Consider the following 20,018-nt stretch of genomic DNA (forward strand, 5'->3'; position numbering starts at 1 on the left):
TCCTGAAAACCTGACCTGTTGGGGGGGGCCTGAGGACTGGAATTGAGAAACACTGCCTTAACCTAACCCTCTCAACTTTCAGGCTGCCAGATGCAGCTTCTCTGGGGCTGGATGGAAGAATTACACTTGATATAGGAGATCCCTGGTTACTGGAAGATGAATTGGAGGCTGCATGCTGAGTTGTAACAGGGTCGTAAACCATGGCCTCCTAGGCCAGAACGGTATTACTGCTATAACCGTGGCTGAGGCACTTCCGAAGTCGAGACAGGAATCTCGCCATCAGAGGAGTTGGAGGAAAAATTTACCCCAGCTCGAAGTTCCATGGGTAGACTAGGCAGTCTGTCCCCTTCAGCTTGATGGAAAGTGGGCTCTGGACAGGAACCTCTGACACCTGGAGTTTTTCGGCGTGGCCTCTAGGTCAATTTCTGGTACTCCCCAAGTTTTCATAGAATGGAGAATACTTGTTGGTTCAGGGACCAAAGGTAATTTGAAAGTTGTTTGAAAGTGTCTCTCGGCTTAGGTAGCTCGGCCAACAAATTTTGTGCTGCCGGGACATACACTGCCCTCAGATCTAACAGGTGCACTTGTGCCCATTCCAATATGGGCAAACTTCCTCCAGAAGCGTCCGACTCCTGTGCCTCCCTGTCTGTGGATATATGACAACCGCTACTTTGTTGTCCACCTGATAAGGACACTCTTCCCTCTAGAAGAGGCGCAAAGGGCCTGAGCGCATGAAAGGCTGCCCTGAGCTCTAAAATATTTGGACACTATGCCTGGGCTCGAAAGTGCCACTGGCCTGGGCAACTTGGTCCAGCTAATGTGCTCCCCATCCCCTCTGGCTGGCGTCCGATGTACTACTTCTGGACTTGGGGAACTATTGGTCTGAACTTCCTGAGGTTGTACAGGTGTGTCCACCACCATACTGATTGTTTTAACCAAATTTGGGTTGTGAATGGGTTGTGAATGGTTTGGAGCATTGACGTTCCATTCCACTGCCTGAGAAAGGAGTTTTGTAAAACTTGCATGTGCCACTGGGACCACTGTATGGTTGCAGACATGGACCCCAGGATACTGAGGCAGGCTCTGGCCGGTAGGCGTCTGGATGATAATAGATTCTGCATCTTCTGGACTAAGGCTTCAGCTTCTCCTGAGGGAGTTGTACCCGGTTCAGCCTGGTATTTAATTCTGGAAAAAGGAAAGGAAGATGTTTATATTAATATATATAGTTTTTTTTTTTTTTTTTATTCCGAGAAATGCCAGTAGAAAACTGGCCAGGGGAAGAAAAGGGAAAAAGTGGGGCCACTGCAAAATTTTAAGCTTCTTAAAAGCTTACTAAGTTACGCCAGTAAATTCCCTTTGCCCTGAGACCACCAGAACAGGGTTCCCTTCATAGAAGCTCCTTTAGAGACTGTACAGAAAGGACTTCCAAACAGGAGAGGCTTGAACCTGCTGGGGCGATCTGCGGTAAGAGGCATTGCTGCATGTCCCGTCCAATCTGTCAGGTGAGGATAAAAAAGAGAATAGTGCGGGGCGTCGTCCCCTTCAAATTTATAGCTAACAATCCTGTCAGGTTGTGGGGGGCGAGTCACAACCCAGTGTGTGCTCCCATGAATGAGTCAGGAAAAAAAAAAGTTCCATGACTCACCAGGCTCCGAAGGCTGCCTCAGTCTGTGCTACAGACGTCGCAACTAGACAAGTACTGTAGATGGATTAAGGCATCGGCAGGTAAGAGCAGGCAAAACAACTTCCTGGCATATCTCAGCATGCTGTGGATACTTTCATATTTGAATTCTAAGGGCTCTTTTCTCTGTCCATGTCCTGCCCTCTATGATGATATGGTGATATAATGATATGCTATGAGGACGGTGGGCAGTGCTCAACTTAGCGGCACTTTGATGCACTCAGTCTTCAGATCGATAGTCAGTAGCCCCCTAGGACATCCTGGGTACTGAGAAGCGGAGGATAAAAGGAGAGAGACGTTTAGTCTGTGCAGGGAGGAATTGAAAGGAGTGGGAGTGTGGATAGCATATAGCTAACAGCAGACAGTGGACCGCAGATCCACAGGTCTATCTGTGAGTGCCCGGTCCCAGCAGCTGTTGACCCCCCTTTCAATTCAATCAATCTACCTGGCTTCTAGCTGCAGACTCTGCTCCATGCGGGGGGGGGGGGGAAATTGAGGATAAGGAAGTAGATAAGCAGCACAGCAGAGCCGCAGACCTGTCAGTATGTCAGTATGAGATGCTGACCTCGTCCTCCACCACCTCTGATACTGGAGCGTCTATTTGTGCTAATGCTAGCGCTATACTATACACATCTGACCCACCTTCATATGTGGCAAATGGGAGGCAGATCTTAATTTCTCTCTGGAGGTATCAGATTGGGACAACAATCCGCAATACTACAAAATCTTCACAAAACATAACCGCTTTGGAACCAATTACAAAGTGCTTAAGCGCTGGTACTTGGTCCCTTCCAGAATTGTGAAATTTGCCCCCCAATTACCCCCCATTATGCTTTCGAGGCCTGCGGTGATATTGGCACCTATCTACATTATTTGGTGGGATTGTCCGATAGTTCAAAAGCTTTGGAGATATATTTCTCATACTTTCGACCCTGTTCGCAGTATCCATCGCTCAATAGCGCTTTTAAATCTTAAGCCTTTTGCTACAGATACACACAACGGCCATGAAACTATAGCGAGACTATAGCTAAAGCTTGGAAAACTAACAATTTGGGTATTGAATGAACCCAAACACAGAATTAATCAAGCTATGGTCCATGCCAAAATAGAGGGCCATAGCTCAAGATAAAATGAATTACTTTAAAAGTATATGGCTAACTTATTTACCACCAAACTTTGATGGTAACCCCTGTTGTCTTGATGGTTTCTGTGCTTTCTCACATCAACCTTTTATAAGCAAAGGGTTATTACTGCCTCAACTCCGGAGATTCTCTTCCTGTCTTCTTTTCTTCTCTTTTCTTTCTTCTAATTCTATCTCCCTTTCATCTTTCCTTATTCTTTCCTTTGTCTCTTATTATTTTTTTCATTAGGTTCAAACAGCTACACCTACAGTGCCTTGCGAAAGTATTCGGCCCCCTTGAACTTTGCGACCTTTGCCACATTTCAGGCTTCAAACATAAAGATATAAAACTCATTTTTTTTGAAGAAATCAACAACAAGTGGGACACAATCACGAAGTGGAACGAAATTTTATTGGATATTTCAAACATTTTTTAACTAAATAAAAAACTGATAAATTGGGCTTGCAAAATATGCTGCCGATTACAGCTGTAAGTCGCTTGGGGTATGTCCTCTATCAGTTTTGCACATCGAGAGACTGAAATTTTTGCCCATTCCTCCTTGCAAAACAGCTCGAGCTCAGTGAGGTTGGATGGAGAGCGTTTGTGAACAGGCAGTTTTCAGTTCTTTCCACAGATTCTCGATTGGATTCAGGTTCTGGACTTTGACTTGCCATTCTAAACACCTGGATATGTTTATTTGTGAACATTCCATTGTAGATTTTGCTTTATGTTTGGATCATTGTCCTGTTGGAAGACAAATCTCCGTCCCAGTCTCAGGTCTTTGCAGACTCCATGTTTTTCTTCCAGAATGGTCCTGTATTTTGGCTCCATCCATCTTCCCATCAATTTTAAACCACTTCTCCCTGTCCCCTGCTGAAGAAAATTAGGCCCAAACCATGATGCTGCCACCACCATGTTTGACAGTGGGGATGGTGTGTTCAGGGTGATGAGCTGTGTTGCTTTTACGCCAAACATAACGTTTTGCATTGTTGCCAAAAAGTTAGATTTTGGTTTCATCTGACCAGAGCACCTTCTTCCACCTGTTTGGTGTGTCTCCCAGGTGGCTTGTGGCAAACTTTAAACAACACTTTTTATGGATATCTTTAACCACTTAACGACCGCCGCATGTACATATACGTCGGCAGAATGGCACGTACGGGCAGATGGACGTGCCCGTACGTCCCTGCCTAGACGTGGGTCGGGGGTCCTATCGGGACCCCCCGGTACATGCGGCCGTTGGTTCTTCCGTGGGAGCGATCTGGGATGAGGGGGCGGCTATTCATTTCTAGCCACCCCCTCGCGATCGCTCCCAGCGAATCAGCTTCCTCCTCTGCCCGCCCTGCCTGTGTAAGTGTAAACACAGGCAGGGAGGAAGTGATGTCATCTCTCCTCTGGCGGTCTTTTCGTTCGGACCCAGAGGAGAGAAGACATCATAACTGTGAGTTGCACTAACAGCACACTGACACAGTCACACATAGGCACATAACCCCCCCCCCCCCCCCAGATCACCCCCCCAGCCCCCTGTCACAGTGTCACCGATTGCAGTGATCATTTATTTTCTGATCACTGCATTTAGTGTCATTTGTGACAGAAAAACGTGTTAGGGCAGTTAGCTTTAGGCCCCTTTAGGCCCAGGGTAGCCCCCTACCCCCCCCATATAAAGGTTTAACCCCTTGATCACTGCCCTAGTTAACCCTTTCACCCCCTATTGCCAGTGTCACTAAGCGATCGGCTTTCTGATCGCTGTATTAGTATCACTGTTGCCGCTAGATAGCTAGTTTTTTTTAGGTTTGCCGCCAGGTTTCTATAGCGTTAGGTACCCCATAAATAAAGGTTTTAACCCCTGATTGCCCCTAGAGTTAACCCTTTCACCGTGATCACCGTATAAGTGTAACTGGTGACGCAGGTTAGTCAGTTAGTTATTTTAGGTTCGCCCGCCAGGTTTTTAGAAAGCGTCAGGTACCCCCATATATTACTGATAAAGGTTTGAACCCCTGATTGCCCCCTAGTTAACCCTTTCACCAGTGATCACCGTATAAGTGTGACGGTTTGACGCTGGTTAGTTAGTTTGCTGTTTATAGCATCAGGGCACCCGTCGTATATAACAAATAAAGGTTTAACCACTGATCGCCCGGCGGGTGATATCAATTACATTTTGTGTCAGTCAGGGTCTGCATAGCCCCAGGCAGTGCCAGTAACGCTTACACCTACCTAGCAAAGCATACACCCCCCCTTAGTGGTATAGTATCTGAACAGATCACATATCTGATCAGATCTATACTAGCGTACCCAGCAGTTTAGGGTTCCCAAAAACGTATTGTTAGCGGGATCAGCCCAGATACCCGCTAGCACCTGCGTTTTGCCCCTCCACCCAGCCCACCCAAGTGCAGTATCGATCGATCACTGTCACTTACAAAACACAACACACATAACTGCAGCATTCGCAGAGACAGGCCTGATCCCTGCGATCGCCAACAGTTTTTTTTTGTAGCGTTTTCATCATTTGCCTGACAGATCAGGTGCTTTTTTACCTGTGAATCCTTACTAGTGTACCACTAAATTTAGAGCCCAAAATGGCAAAGCGAATGTACAATAGTAAGCAGGCCTACGAGTTCATGAGCATGACAGATAGTGAAGAGGAGGTCACGCATCTGTCAGATTCTGGCTCAGAATTCGATCCAATTTACGACAGGCCAGGCGTACCTGACCCCGTTCTGATGTTGTTGAGCAGCAAGAAACTGCAGGACTCTTGTCTGGAGCAGAGAGTACTAGCGCCGCCAATTCTTCTGGTGAACTGGCAAGCACCAGCCGGCCTAGTACACCCTGGTCGTTCATCCAGCACTGCAGTATCACGTGGTGACGTGGCGAGTTCCATAAGTGCAGTTCAGCTGGCGAGGTGGCAAGCACAAGTAGTGTCCGCTGCCACCAAGAAAAAGAAGACAAAGACAGGCCCGTCGTGCCCATAGTGCCCTTTCTGCAGAATTCACCTATCCTGATTGGGTCCCCACCACTTCTGCAGAACCCGTACTTCCCCCATTCACTGGCCAACCGGTATTAGGTGTATACAGCCGATTTTACGTCACTCGCTGTATTTCACGGAAGATCTCTATAGATCTATTGTGGACCAGAGTAATTTATATGCTGGTACCTACATCGCCGCTAATCCCCAGTCCCTCCTTGCCAAAGAATGGAAACCACTTACGGTTTCAGAATTTAAGACCTTTCTGGGCCTTACCCTCAACATGGGCATACACCAATTTCCGAAGTTGCGGATGTATTGGTCCACACATCCAATTCACAATATGCCCATATTCTCTGCTCACATGGCCAGGAATCGATACAAGGCGATCCTGCGATTCTTGCATTTCAGTGACAATGCACTTTGTCGTCCGCGTGGAGACCCTGAATTTGACCGGCTCTACAAAATTTGGCCCCTCATAAACCATTTCAACGAACGTTATGCAGCCTTGTTTAATCCCCAGCAAGTTGTATGCGTTGATGAGTCCCTGATTAAATTTTCTGGCCGCTTGTCTTTCAAGCAGTACCTTCCCAGCAAGCGTGCCAGATACGGGGTCAAGCTCTATAAGCTTTGTGACAGGGCAACAGGCTACACATGGAGCTTTAGGGTTTATGAGGGCAAAGATAGTGAGGTAGAGCCGGAAGGATGCCCAGATTACATGGGAAGCGCTGGCAAGATCGTGTGGCACTTGGTGTCACCCTTATTCGGAAAGGGGTACCACTTGTATGTGGACAATTATTACAGCAGTGTGCCACTTTTTAGTCACTTGTTTGATCGTCGGATTGGAGCATGTGGCACCGTGCGACCTAATCGCTGGGGCTTTCCCCAGCGGCTTGTAGATTCCCGTCTTAGGCTGGGGGCAAGAGCCTGCTGCAGGTGTAATAATTTGCTCGCTGTGAAGTGGCGGGACAATAAGAATGTTTTCTTTCTTATCACCCTTCACGCAGACACGACAGTACAAATTCGTACAGCGACTGGTGTAGTGGAGAAACCCCTCTGTGTCCACGAATATAACAAAAATATGGGAGGGGTGGACCTCAACGACCAGTTGATGGCGCCATATCATATTGCCCGAGACGCTGGTACAAAAATGTGTCTCTATATTTATTTCAATTGACTTTACTGAATGCTTTTGTCTTATACAAAGCTTCAGGACGGAATGGATCCTTCCTTGAATTCCAGGAGATCATCACAGAACTCCTGTATCCAGGCGGTTCTGCACCTCACCATCCCCTACCAAATGCAGTAAGCCGACTGCATGAGAGGCATTTTTCGTATGCCCTCGAGAGTACCCCTACCCAACGAGCCCCCCAAAGAAAATGTTGTGTCTGTAGCAAGCGCGGATTTAGGCATGACACCCGTTATTTTTGTCCCCGCTGTCCTGCCGATCCTGGTCTTTGTATTGGTGAATGTTTTGAACGCTTCCACACACGAGTATTAGCGTAGGGTAAAACATTTCACAGGCTAGGCACACTTACACAGGGTCTCCCAAGATGCCATCGCATTTTGAGAGACCCAAACCTGGAACCGAAAAGTTGAACAGTTACAGTTACAAATAAAAATGAAAAAACAAAAAAACAAAAAAAAACAAAAAAAATATAGCCCGGTAAAAAAAAAAAAAAAAAAAATTGTTGTTTTTTTGTTCTCTCCCTCTCTATTCTCTCTCTATTGTTCTGCTCTTTTTTACTGTATTCTATTCTGCAAAGTTTTATTGCTATGTTTTTTCATGCTTGCTTTTCAGGTATGTAATTTACTTTTTCAGGTACGCCATTCAGCTGTTGCGCGGACTTATTTATCTCGACAGAAACAACGTTTGCTCCCACGATATATAAAGCCGTGACTCCAGTGCTGTAGGAGGTGATTTCACCACCACAGTTAAAAAAAGAGCATATATGCCGAAGCATGGGGGCATTAGGGGCGGAGGAGCGATTTTGCTCCTAATGCCGCGTATATACGGTCGACATTCCTACGGAGGCTTGCCCGTGGAAAAGTTTGACCGTGTGTACGCGGCATAACTTTTTTGCGGGAGGATGCCCCCATGCTTCGGCATATATATATATATTTTAGGCACAGGTTGCGTTAAAAGATGTTTTATTTTGTACTATTTTTTTTTTTGGTATTTGCTTTGCAGGTATGGTATGATCTTACTGTTATACTGTAATGTTACTTTGTTTTAATGTTAACCATCATTTGCTTAGCAGGTACGCCATTCAGTTGCAGCGCGGATTTATTTAGCGTGACAGCAACAGCGTTTGCTCCCACGATATATAAAGCCGCGACTTCAACGCTGTAGGTGGTGATTTCACCACCACAGTTAAAAAAAGAGCATATATGCCGAAGCATGGGGGCATTAGGGGCGGAGGAGCGATTTTGCTTTTAATGCCGCGTACATACGGTTGACATTCCTACAGAGGCTTTCCCGTGGAAAAGTCTGACCATGTGTACGCGGCATTACTTTTTTGCGGGAGGATGCCCCCATGCTTTGGCATATATAAATGGTGCATGTATGCCCATCATTACAAGTGGGTGGATGAAGGGAGGTATTCTAATGGTGGGCATACCCACCGATCATTCTTTTTTTCGTTTAGCCAACAGGCTGCATGGAAAAAAAAAAAAAATGATTTACAATACATGTCCAACAAGAACCATCAACGTACTAGTATGTTGCTGGACTTTGAATGGTTATACCAGAATGATGCACTGCGGGTTTAGGTATCATCTTGGTATCGTTCTTTTCAGCCAGCGGTCGGCTTTCCATGTAAAAGCAGTCCTAGCGGCTAATTGGCCTCTAGACTGCTTTTACATTCAGTGGAAGGGAATGTCCCCCACCCCGGATATAAACAGCGCCATTGGGAAATTGGGAAAGCATTTTATCACACCGATCTTGGTGTGGTCAGATGCTTTGAGGGCAGAGGAAAGATCTAGGGTCTAATAGACCCCCATTTTTTTTTTTTTAAAAAGAGTACCTGTCACTAACTATTGCTATCATAAGGGATATTTACATTCCCTGAAATAACAATAAATAAAATGGAAGGAACAGTTTACAAATAAAAAAAAAAAAGCCTCCCTGTCCCCCCCCTGCTCTGCGCAAAGGCGAACGCAAGCGTCATATGTACACAGATATTGCACCCTGCATGTGAGGTATCACCCCGCGAAGGGGGGCTGATCGAGGGCAGTCATTGAGCAGTAGACTCCTCTGTAAATCTAATGTGGTACCTGTAAAGGCTTTTAAAAAGTATGTAGTTTGTCGCCACTGCACGTTTGTGCGCAAATTTTAAAGTATGTCGTGCGTGGTATCCACTCGGCCTAAGATCATCTTTTTTTATTTTCATCAATAATTGGGGCAATATAGTGTGTTTTAGTGCTTTAAAATAAAAAAAAAAATATATTTTCCCCCCAAAAAAATGTGTTTGAAAAATCGCTGGCGCAAATACTGTGTGGGAAAAAAAAAATGGCAACAACCACCATTTTAATCTGTAGGGCCTTTGCTTTAAATAAAGATATAATGTTTTGGGGGTTTAACCTAACTTTCTTGCAAAAAAAATATATGTTTTTATGTAAACAAACAGTGTCAGAAAGGGCTTTGTCTTCAAGTGGTTAGAAGAGTGGGTGATGTATGACATAAGCTTCTAAATGTTGTGCATAAAAATGCCAGGGACAATTCAAATTCATTTTTGGAGAAGTAGACACCCCAAGCTATTTGCTGAGAGGCATCTCGAGTCCATGGAATATATTATATTTTGACCCAGTTGCGGGAAATATATACTTTTTTTTTTTTGCGCAAAGGTTGTCACTAAATGATATATTGCCTCAAAATGCCATGGGTAATGTGGAATTACACCCCAAAATACATTCTGCTGCTTCTCCTGAGTACGGGGATACCACATGTGTGAGACTTTTTGGGAGCCTAGCCACGTACGGGACCCCAAAAAACCAATCACCGCCTTCAGGCTTTCTAAGCGTGTACATTTTTGATTTCACTCCTCACTACCTATCACAGTTTCGAAGGCCATAAAATGCCAAATAGCACAAACCCCCCCCCCCCCCAAATGACCCAATTTTGGAAAGTAGACACCCCAAGCTATTTGCTGAGAGGCATGTCGAGTCCATGGAATATTTTATATTTTGACACAAGTTGCGGGAATATGACAAACTGATTTTTTTTGCACAAAGTTGTCACTAAATGATATATTTCTCACACATGCCATGGTTATATATGGAATTGCAACCCAAAATACATTCTGCTGCTTCTCCTGAGTACGGGGATACCACATGTGTGGGACTTTTTGGGAGCCTAGCCGCGTACGGGGCAACGAAAACCAAGCACCGCCTTCAAGATTTCTAAGGGCATACATTTTTGATTTCACTCCTCACTACCTATCACAGTTTTGAAGGCCATAAAATGCCAAGATGGCACACAACCCCCCCCCAAATGACCCCATTTTGGAAAGAAGACACCCCAAGCTATTTGCTGAGATGCATGTTGAGTCCATGGAATATTTAATTTTTTTGCCCCAAGTGATTGAATAATGACCATAGCAATTCCTGTAGTGTAAAGTGATCAAAAAATGCACCGCAAACTGACAGGTGCTTCAGGAATTGCTATCGACATTATTTTTGCATGCAATTGGACTTATTATATTTATTTTTTGAGGAGCACATATAAAGACTCACTTGTTTGCACATTATTGCATGAAGAATTTTATGAATCTCATGGAAAATATTTTAGTTCATTCATTTATTTTATGTTGATGGTATATTTTTATTTTGGGACTATCCTTGCATTATCATTGCACTGCATTGTGTTATTAGATGCACGATTTTGTGTTGTGCACTTATATGCACCCACTTTTTTTGCACATATTATAATTATTATTTGTTTTTTAGCAAGCGCCATTACTTTTTTAATCATAATCGTCAGTGTGCGAATACTTATTTAGTCGTGGCTGCTGCTTAGCACATTCATATATTTATTTCATTTTTAATTAGATCACTGTTTTCTATTAGTGTGGTTTGCGCATTAGTTCCCCCATTATTTTCATGAGAAGTACCGCTGAGGTCCATTAATGAGGATCTGCACAATCTTATAAGGTGTCCTATGTGAGCAGTCGGGTGCCAGCCTTCCCTTTTACCAGCATCTGTACACTCACCTTGGCTGCCCACACAGAAGAAAGTTGGATGGGTTAAAAGAGAGTGGTGCATGCCATTATTGTATTTCAATAGGGTTTTAATTCCCCCGCTGCCTGCATTGTTTAGTCCTGGCCATCGTTTCTGAGCAATTAGTTCACAAAGGTAAACACTCAAAAACAAGCACAATGTTGACATGAAGAATGACATCCTATACATTTTTTATACTTTGTACAAATATTATTTATGTGATGTAATTTTTTTAAAGTGCTTTATTTTTACACAGTTATGGCACAGGTGACATTTACTTCCACTTACCAAATTCTGTGGCTGTTGTAGAATTTTTATTAAGGCTGGGTGATTATAACCTGGAACATAGAATATACAAGTAAATGTATGAACCACAAGTCATAAGCAGATATACAGTCCAGAGGAAAGAAGAGCGATGTCAGGAAATTGAAGACGACACAAACACCCTGTAAGTAATATGGCTCATAAATCACTGTAGCGAAATGCTGATAAGGGCAGGCCTGTAGAAATAGAACTGAAACCTAGCCGACTGCATCATTCTGGATCAAATGCTATTTTTATTACAAAGAAAGAATAACGTAAGCATAACTAAAGTGAATTAGTCACAAAAGATCTGTTATAGTATACAGAAATAACCTATATAGCTTTTTACTTCCTCTGTTTCTTGACTCTCACCCAACATGAAATCCAGCTATTTGTGGTGACCATCTACATGGAAGAACATGAAATGTTGTTCTGTTATTTTGATATTTTAAAACCCAGATGAAGGTTTGTTATTAATAACTGAAATGCAGCCCGGCAACATATACAATACAGTAATAAATATGCGCTTATTTTTTTGTATTTTTATAGCCAAGTGCTGCAGCAAAGGTAAAATACCCTATGCCAGACGCACTATAGAAAGTCGGTAATAAAGAGACTTCCTGAAAAAAAAAAAAAGGAATAAAAAAACCTATAACATTTTTTATTCATATGTATACAGCCTGACTTGCACTTCAATTAGGCTTCAAAGTAATATAAAGCTTACCTTTAGGTAAAATTAATATCTCCTAAACGTACACCATTTAGGAGCTATTCTAGTGATCAGTAGCTGGCGACATCACCGATGCATGCACGCTGAAGGAACAGCATACATGTGCCATTACTTCAGAGCCGTGTTCCCAGCGGAGACTCATGCTCACATGCATGGGAGTGACGTCATCAAGTCTCGGCCGATCAAATGGCCGCAGCCCATGAACCGGGTAGGAGGACCGGGTGAAGATGGAAGCCTCTGCAGTGGTGCTAGTGGGCCACGTTGTAAGGCAAGTCTATTGGCACATTATGCCTTTATCTTTCAGGGGCAAACTTAAGAGTTTACTACTGCTTTAACCCTTTAACTGCCAGGCCCTGTGCTCCATTTTTAATGGTCTGGTAGCCAGACCATTTTTCCAATTTATTTTAATTTTTTTTCCACTTGCATTCAAAATTTGGCAGACTCCCCAAACCATATATTTTCTGAAAGAATATTCAGTAGAATAAAAAGAAGATGCTACTGATTTTTTAGACCCTGGGGTATTTGTGCAAGTGTTCATCAAACCGATATATTGGCAAAAAATACACATAAAATACATTATTGGCAGATAAAAACACAACCAATTTAAACAAAAATCCTGCTAAATCCCTAAATATAAATATGGAGGTAATAAATAACAAAATATTTCAAAATTTTAGTAATATAAAGGAAAAAATGGGGGTGTTCAAAAAGGTTCACATTTTGCATCAATTATTCGTTAGAAGTATTTCACCAAGCATAGCACTTACATTCACAGGTTGTCATAACCTCAAGGAATTCACCCCCACTTATTATATTGGGCACCTAAACCCCCGGAGATCACCCATACCTACTGAACAATACATACCTGGGAATAACGATTCACAGAGTGGTTCTCACTTCAGGGGCGGTTTTGTTTTATTTTATTGTATCTAGTTTTGGTTTATCTAGCCTTGATGTGCTTATTTGTTGGTTTCATTCACTTACACTGTGAAGCATCTATTTGATTTAAGCATCACCTGACTTGCGAGAAGGATTTATTACTGCAAGCAGTATATTTGTTAATCCTATTGCCTAAATGCACCTAGCACTTTGATTACCACACCACTAACCTAGTGGGCAGCAGCGCCACTCACCCCCCTTTTTTCCTTTATATTACCCAAATACCTAGACCCTGGTTTCAGGGACTTTTAGGGGAGGCAGCAGCTGAATTACGTCCTGAGCGCGCACATATTTAATTACTAATTTGTAAATTTTAAACTGCACCTTTCTGCAAAACGGTGAAAAGCGAACTTATGCAAAGATGTAAATATACAAATTTTCATTTTTCCCTTACAGATTTCAGAATTTGTAAAATACCCCTCAAACCATACATTTTCTAAAAGCATAGGACCAATAGAATAAACAGAAGGTGCTATTGATTTTTAAGGCCCCACGATACTTGCACAAATGTTTACCACTAAAATCATTAATAGTGGATTCATACATGGCAAAATGTACAACATTTCTGCTAAAATCCTCGTAAATAAAAAAAAAAAAAAAAAGTTAAAACTTTGCGTTAATAAATCACAAAATATTTATACATTTTAAAATTGCACCTTCTTGAGAAATGGCGAAAACAGAAGGTATGCAAAATTGGAAATAACAATTTACTCCAAAAATCCAGAGGTTACCATTTTTCAATTAGCTTACAGAATTTGAAAAGACCCCTCAAACTAGACATTTCCTAAAAGCACATGACCTGTAGAATAAAAAAAAAAAAAAAAAGTGCTACTGATTTTTTTTTAAGCCTCGCAATAATTGCGCAAATGTTCATCATATCGCTATTTTCACTAAAAACACTAAAATCATTAATATTGCATATAAACGCAACGTACGAAATTCCTGCTAAATTAGTACTACAGTATCGTTTACATGTGTCATACTAAAGTGTACGCCCATGGGGGGGGGGCCATGTTTACCCACACAGGAATGCACAGGTGTTCCGTACATCCCTGTACAGATAAAAGTGTGTATAAGGATGCTCTGAGTGACAGACCAAGCAGATATCAGTCTATATAGAAATAGAAGAGGGTCTTCGTGCACTTCCGGCAGCACTAATGCCCTGTACACACGATCAGTTCATCCGATGAAAACTGTCTGAAGGATTTTTTCATCAGATATCCGATGAAGCTGACTTTCATCAGTCTTGCCTACACACCATCAGTTAAAAAATCGATCGTGTCAGAACGCGGTGACGTAAAACACAACGACGTGCTGAGAAAAATGAAGTTCAATGCTTTCGAGCATGCGTTGACTTGATTCTGAGCATGCGTGGATTTTTAACCGATGGACTTGCCCACAGTTGATCGATTTTTTTCTATCAGTTTTTTAACCATCAGATAATTTTAAAACAAGTTCCTAGTTTTTTCACCGATGGGGCCCACACACGATCGGTTCGTCTGATGAAAATGGTCCATCAGACTGTTTTCATCAGATGAACCGATCGTGTGTACGCGGCATTAGAGAGAAGCAAACTCTGGAAGTAAAATTAAAAGAAAAAAAAAAAGGTGCCTCTAAGTGTAGAATTAAAACGTTATGTTTCCCAAAAGGGTTAAAAACACTTGCAAAAGGGAGCACATCATATTAGTAATATGGCAGGTGGTCCGGCGTTCTGGTAGTCCCAAGGAGGCTCAGAGATATCCAGAAGTGTAATTCTAAAGTAGAATATTCTGAAGTGGCCGGCAGATGGAGGCCACAACTCTCCTGGATGCTGCAAGACAGCATGGAAGCCGAATCCGGGAAGTGACGTCAGGGGGAAGGGACCATCAAACCAGTGCGGACTTCCAGTTTGCTGTCCACGCTGGTTGCTGGTCCCCTGCAGCCGACGTAATTTCCTGGATTTGGCTTTCATGCTGGACCACCTGCCATATTATTAATATGATCCACCCTTTTGAAATATCATATATCATATTGAATGAATCAACAATGATAGAAAAAAAAGAATATTGAAATAAAATAAAGTGAAATTAAATAAGATGAAAAAAAATAAGGAAAAAATAAACAAAAATGAAAAAAAAAAAAAAAGTGTAAGGCTGACCGCAGGTCAGCCTGTATTTGTAGGAGTCGTCGGGAGGTATTTAAACCCACCCTCCTTCCTCCTTTCTGGGCGACGATTTTCTTGTGTGCTATGCCTGTCATATCCCGTCTGACGTCACTTCCGGTTTTCGTCTCGGCAGGACGTGAGGCTCCTTGAAAGAACCCTGTGTCTAACCTTTTTCTACAGGTTTCAGGAGTCAGTCGGGGGGGGGGGGGGGGCCCACAGATGGACGGCCAGCTCAATCTGGTTGGCAATGGGGCATCCACGGGCGGGAGGGCTCCCCTCTGAGTCGACACACGCTACTTCCGTGTGTGACGTCAGAGTGCCGACAGGTGCTCCAGGAGTCGCACGCTCCGGGGAGGTGATGGCTGCAGCTGAGCAGGAGTCGTGTCTCCCTCCTTACACATCGGGGGTTCGCTCCTCTCACTGCGGTGGAGTTTGCAGGGGGAGCAGGTGTCTGATTGGTAGCTGGGGGGCTTGGCTAAGTGGTTGTGGGGGTTCCCCAGTCGGGGGGAGTGGCAGTACGAGGTCCGCTCGTTCTTAGGAGTAACTTAGGGGGCGGGCAGAGCAAGGTTCACTCAACATGGTGTCAGGGGGAGGGGGTAGATTCTGTGGCTGCCAGCTCTGGCCATATGCAGTTTTCTATTAATATGCATACTCCCACAATACATGTTCAGCTCCATTCATGTACATATACTCCATACTTCACGTCCAGCTCTGTAATTCACTACTGTCCATGTGTCGTGCATCTCCCCGTCTCAGGTTTCTGGTAGCTTTATGTTTTTCATGCCTTTGTTTCTCGTGCGTCTACATTTCCCATTGCAGTTACGTTTCTCAGGGTTTCAGGGTCTCATGCGACTACGTTTCTCATAGACCACATTCTCATGGTATCATGTCTCTCATGCAATTTTATGTCTTATGCAATTTGTGTCTCATGGTATTTTCTCTTGCGACTACGTTTCTCATGCGATCACGTTCTCATGCGACTACGTTTCTCATGCGACTATGTTCTCATGGTGTCATGTTTCTCATGCGATTTTGTGTCTTATGGTATTTTCTCATGCGACTACATTTCTCATGCGATCACGTTCTCATGGTATCATGTTTCTCATGCAATTTTAGGTCTTATGCGATTTGTGTCTCATGGTATTTTCTCATGCGACTACGTTTCTCATGCGACTATGTTCTCATGGTGTCATGTTTCTCATGCGATTTGTGTCTCATGGTATTTTTCATGCGACTACGTTTCTCATGCGACTCATGTTCTCATGGTGTCATGTTTCTCATGCGATCTTGTGTCTTATGCGATTTATGTCTCATGGTATTTTCTCATGCGACTACGTTTCTCATGGATTTTCTCATGCGATCACGTTTCTCATGCAGGTTTGTCCTCATGCGACTACGTTTCGCATGCGACTACGTTTCTCATGCAATTACGTTTTTTTTTTTCATGCTTGTTACGTCCTCATTTGATCATGTTTCTCATGCGTTACGTTTCTCAGGCGATTACGTTTCTCATGGTATTTCTCATGCGATTACGTATCTCATGGTAGTTCTCATGCGATTTTTAGGTTAGTTATGTCCCGATGCGATTACGTTTTACATGCGATTACATTTCCCATGCGATTACGTTTTTAGGCTAGTTATGTCCCCATGCAATTACGTTTCCCATGCGATTACGTTTCCCATGCGATTACGTTTCCCATGCAAGTCATGTCCTCATGTGTTCACGTTTCTCATGTGTTTACGTTTCTCATGCGGTTACGTTTCCCATGCGACTACGTTTTTTCATGCAATTACGTTTTTTCATTCCTGTCATGTCATGAGATTACGTTTCTTATGCTAGTCCTGTCCTTATGGGTTTTACGTTTCTCATGCGAGTCATGTTCTCATGCAATTTTACATTTCTATTTTTCGTTTTACGTTGCGTTGCGTTGCTAGTCATGTTCTCGAATATTTATTTACGTTTCTCTTGCAGGTTTCGATGCAATTCATTGTTCATGTTTTCATACGTTTACGCTTTTTCATACGAGTTACGCTTTTTCATACGAGTTACGGTTTTTCATGTGAGTTGCGCTTTTCATGTGAGTTGCGCTTTTCATATGATTAAGCTTTTCATGGTATTTTATGTTCTCAAGTGTATTTCGTTTCTCATGCAATCATGTTCTCGCGTGTTCACGTTTCCCATGCAATTTTACGTTTCTTTTGCAATTTTATGTTTTCATGCAATTTATATTCTCATGTTTTCGTATCTCCTGCTATTGATGTTTCTCATGTTTTTCGTTTCTCATGCTATTCATGTTCTCGAATGTGTTCGTTTCTCATGCAGGTTCCAGTTGTGTTAGTTTTCAGTTGGTAGTATTAGTATGTTCTTTTTTAGATTCATGGCGTTCCACCGCTGGGGGGGTTCACCCATCACGTCTATGGGTGCTTACGGATTGAGATGATCGTTTTTAATTGGCTTGTACGGTGGCAAGTCTCCTCATCCGTTTCTCATTCGTTCATGCATCTTGACATTTCATTTCTCACACAACGACCTGACACATCTTCAGGTTCTTCAGGCCTGAGTGCGCGTTTTTAATTTGCCTGCTACGCCTCAGGTTGCTCGGCCTTTGCATTTCATGGGATTGTCACATTCTCAGTCCAGCTGCACTAGTCCTACACTTGCCTACATTTGATTTTCATAGTCTGGGCATACATGTCACGTCCATATCCTCACGTTAGTTCATGGCCACTCTCCACTGCTGGTTACCTGTCACGTCAAGGGTACTGTCAGATTGAGATGTTCATTTCTAATTGGCTTGTACAGTGGCAAGTCCCCTCATCCGCTTCTCACGGCTTTCATTACGTTTTCGTACGTCATGTTATCTCATTACTTACATCACTTGCCTGACACGTCTTCAGGTTCATAGGCTTGAGTGTTACGTTTTTAATTGGTCTGATTTGCCTCAGGTTGCTCAGCCTCGCTAGTTTCTTGAGACTGACACGTTTTCAGTCTTGTGCCACGTATTCGTTCCTGCTCTACGTTACTGAGTGTGTCAATCACGGACACCTGCGTAGGTAGGGGTTAGGGTAAGTAGGTATTTTCCTTTTCCCAAGGTAAGTTGGGGCTCGGTGGTCATGTTTTGTTTTTAACAATGTTGTTCTTGTTTGCAGAGTTCATGTCACGGGCAGCAGATATAGAAGATTTTGCTGCCATCCGTCCTTCTCCGGTTTCAGGTTCTATACACGGTAGCACACCCTCCTTGAACCTCCCGATACGGCCTTCTCTTTTGTTACAGACGAAGCTTCTTCTTCAAGTCTTTTTCAATTCAGCCTAGAAGGCTCTTGACTCGGCATGGCATATCTTCCAGGCGTTTCTATCTCAGTATCCTGGGTTCTTTTTCTCATGAACATTCAGTACCTACTTGCGGTTTCGGTTATTTTGCCCCTTTCAGCTCAAACGGGTTCCAAGCTGGTGCCCAGTCAGTCTGGGCACCAGACTTTTGCGGATGTACTTAGGGATAGGCCACTCTCGTTTCCCTAGTACTTCCTTCTCTGCCAGCACAGGGCATGACACGTAGCCATTCCTTGCTGCCTAACTAGGGTAGCACTTCAATATTCACTCCTGGCAGTGCTTTTAGTACAGGTGCAGTTTCTGCTGCCATTCGTCGAAGGGTCTGTATTCTCGTTGTTGAGAAGTTAGGTTGGCGGTAGTCAGCTTTCTTTTCCAGACATATCCCAGTTCCACATGTCTGTCACAGGCATTCTTGCGTTGGGGGTTTGTGGTTACATACAGCTACTTTCATTTCAATCTCTTTGCCAGCTCATCCTACTGTTTATTTTTGGCCCCTTTTAGGCATACCGACCAAGTGACCCTGGCACACCTTAAGTAAATTTCCCTGTTTCCCCTCAGACCTTTCCCTAGCACGGTTACCTGAGACTCTGAGTACAAGTGTAAGACTGACCGCAGGTCAGCCTGTATTTGTAGGAGGAGTCGGGAGGTATTTAAACCCACCCTCCTTATATTATGGTTAATTTTCTTTTTTTTTTTTCCTCAATCCCCCCCTCCCCCCCATCTGATTTCTTTTTATTTTAATATTATTTTTATTTATATTTCATTTTATTTTTATTTATTTTCATTTTTATCATTGTTAATTCATTCAGTATGATATATATACGATTTTTAGATAAATTGTCTAGTGGTTTCTATGTTATTTGTAATATATCTACTTTTATAATATGTTAAGGAAATCCTTTTGGTATTCTGTAAATATTGATGTTATTAAAAGCTTATTTGCACATACAACATGGTAACAGGACATGATGTCATATTAAGTGATTAGTGCTTTGACACCAAAGGGAATTGACTATTTCCTATTGGATTGTGTGAGAGGAGGGACCCGTTTTTTGGGTATAAATTAGATCACATGAAACCGAAAGTGATGTCCTTGATGACGCCCTGGAGGAGGGGACGAAACACGTTAACGCACTTCCAGTCTCCCGAACCACTGACAATGCTGACATCATCACTTCAGCCTTCCGTGGAACGCACGCCACCAGCAGCTCCATGTTGATGCCTGTTGCGTTTTGGTCTTTTGTAAGAAGAGCCTAGCCAGCGCAAATTTACCTCACAGTACTTCACTATCGGTCCCTTCTTTGTCTCCCACAAGATTATGATTGAGCAACTTTGAACACTTATGGAATTTGGCACAGTCAGAGGCTCCAGAGAAAACGTTTTGATTCCCAACTGATCCTATTGAATCCAAGCTTTTCTGACCCCAGACTGCAAAGCTGTGGGTCCTTGCCATTTGGAGAGTCACAACAGGGGAGTGTGACACACGGCACCGTTCTAATTGTGGAGCACCAACAACAATATTGGAGCACTTATGCACTTTGAGCATGTAGCACTTTATTTATAGAGTCATCCATGCAAATTATGTATATTATGG

General features: G+C 43.1%; 1 protein-coding gene across 2 annotated transcripts in view; it reads right to left on the reverse strand.

Annotated features, from left to right (window-relative positions):
- The window catches only part of ABAT (4-aminobutyrate aminotransferase), a 396,642-nt gene that overhangs the window by 111,247 nt on the left and 265,377 nt on the right, over nucleotides 1-20,018 (reverse strand). For both annotated transcript variants that reach the window (XM_040356981.1, XM_040356980.1), the window contains exon 6: nucleotides 11,267-11,316. In XM_040356981.1, coding sequence (XP_040212915.1) covers nucleotides 11,267-11,316 — 50 coding nt within the window. The remainder of the gene's footprint in view (nucleotides 1-11,266; nucleotides 11,317-20,018) is intronic.

Source organism: Rana temporaria, chromosome 6 (assembly GCF_905171775.1).
Source record: "Rana temporaria chromosome 6, aRanTem1.1, whole genome shotgun sequence".
NCBI classification, from domain to species: Eukaryota; Metazoa; Chordata; class Amphibia; order Anura; family Ranidae; genus Rana; species Rana temporaria.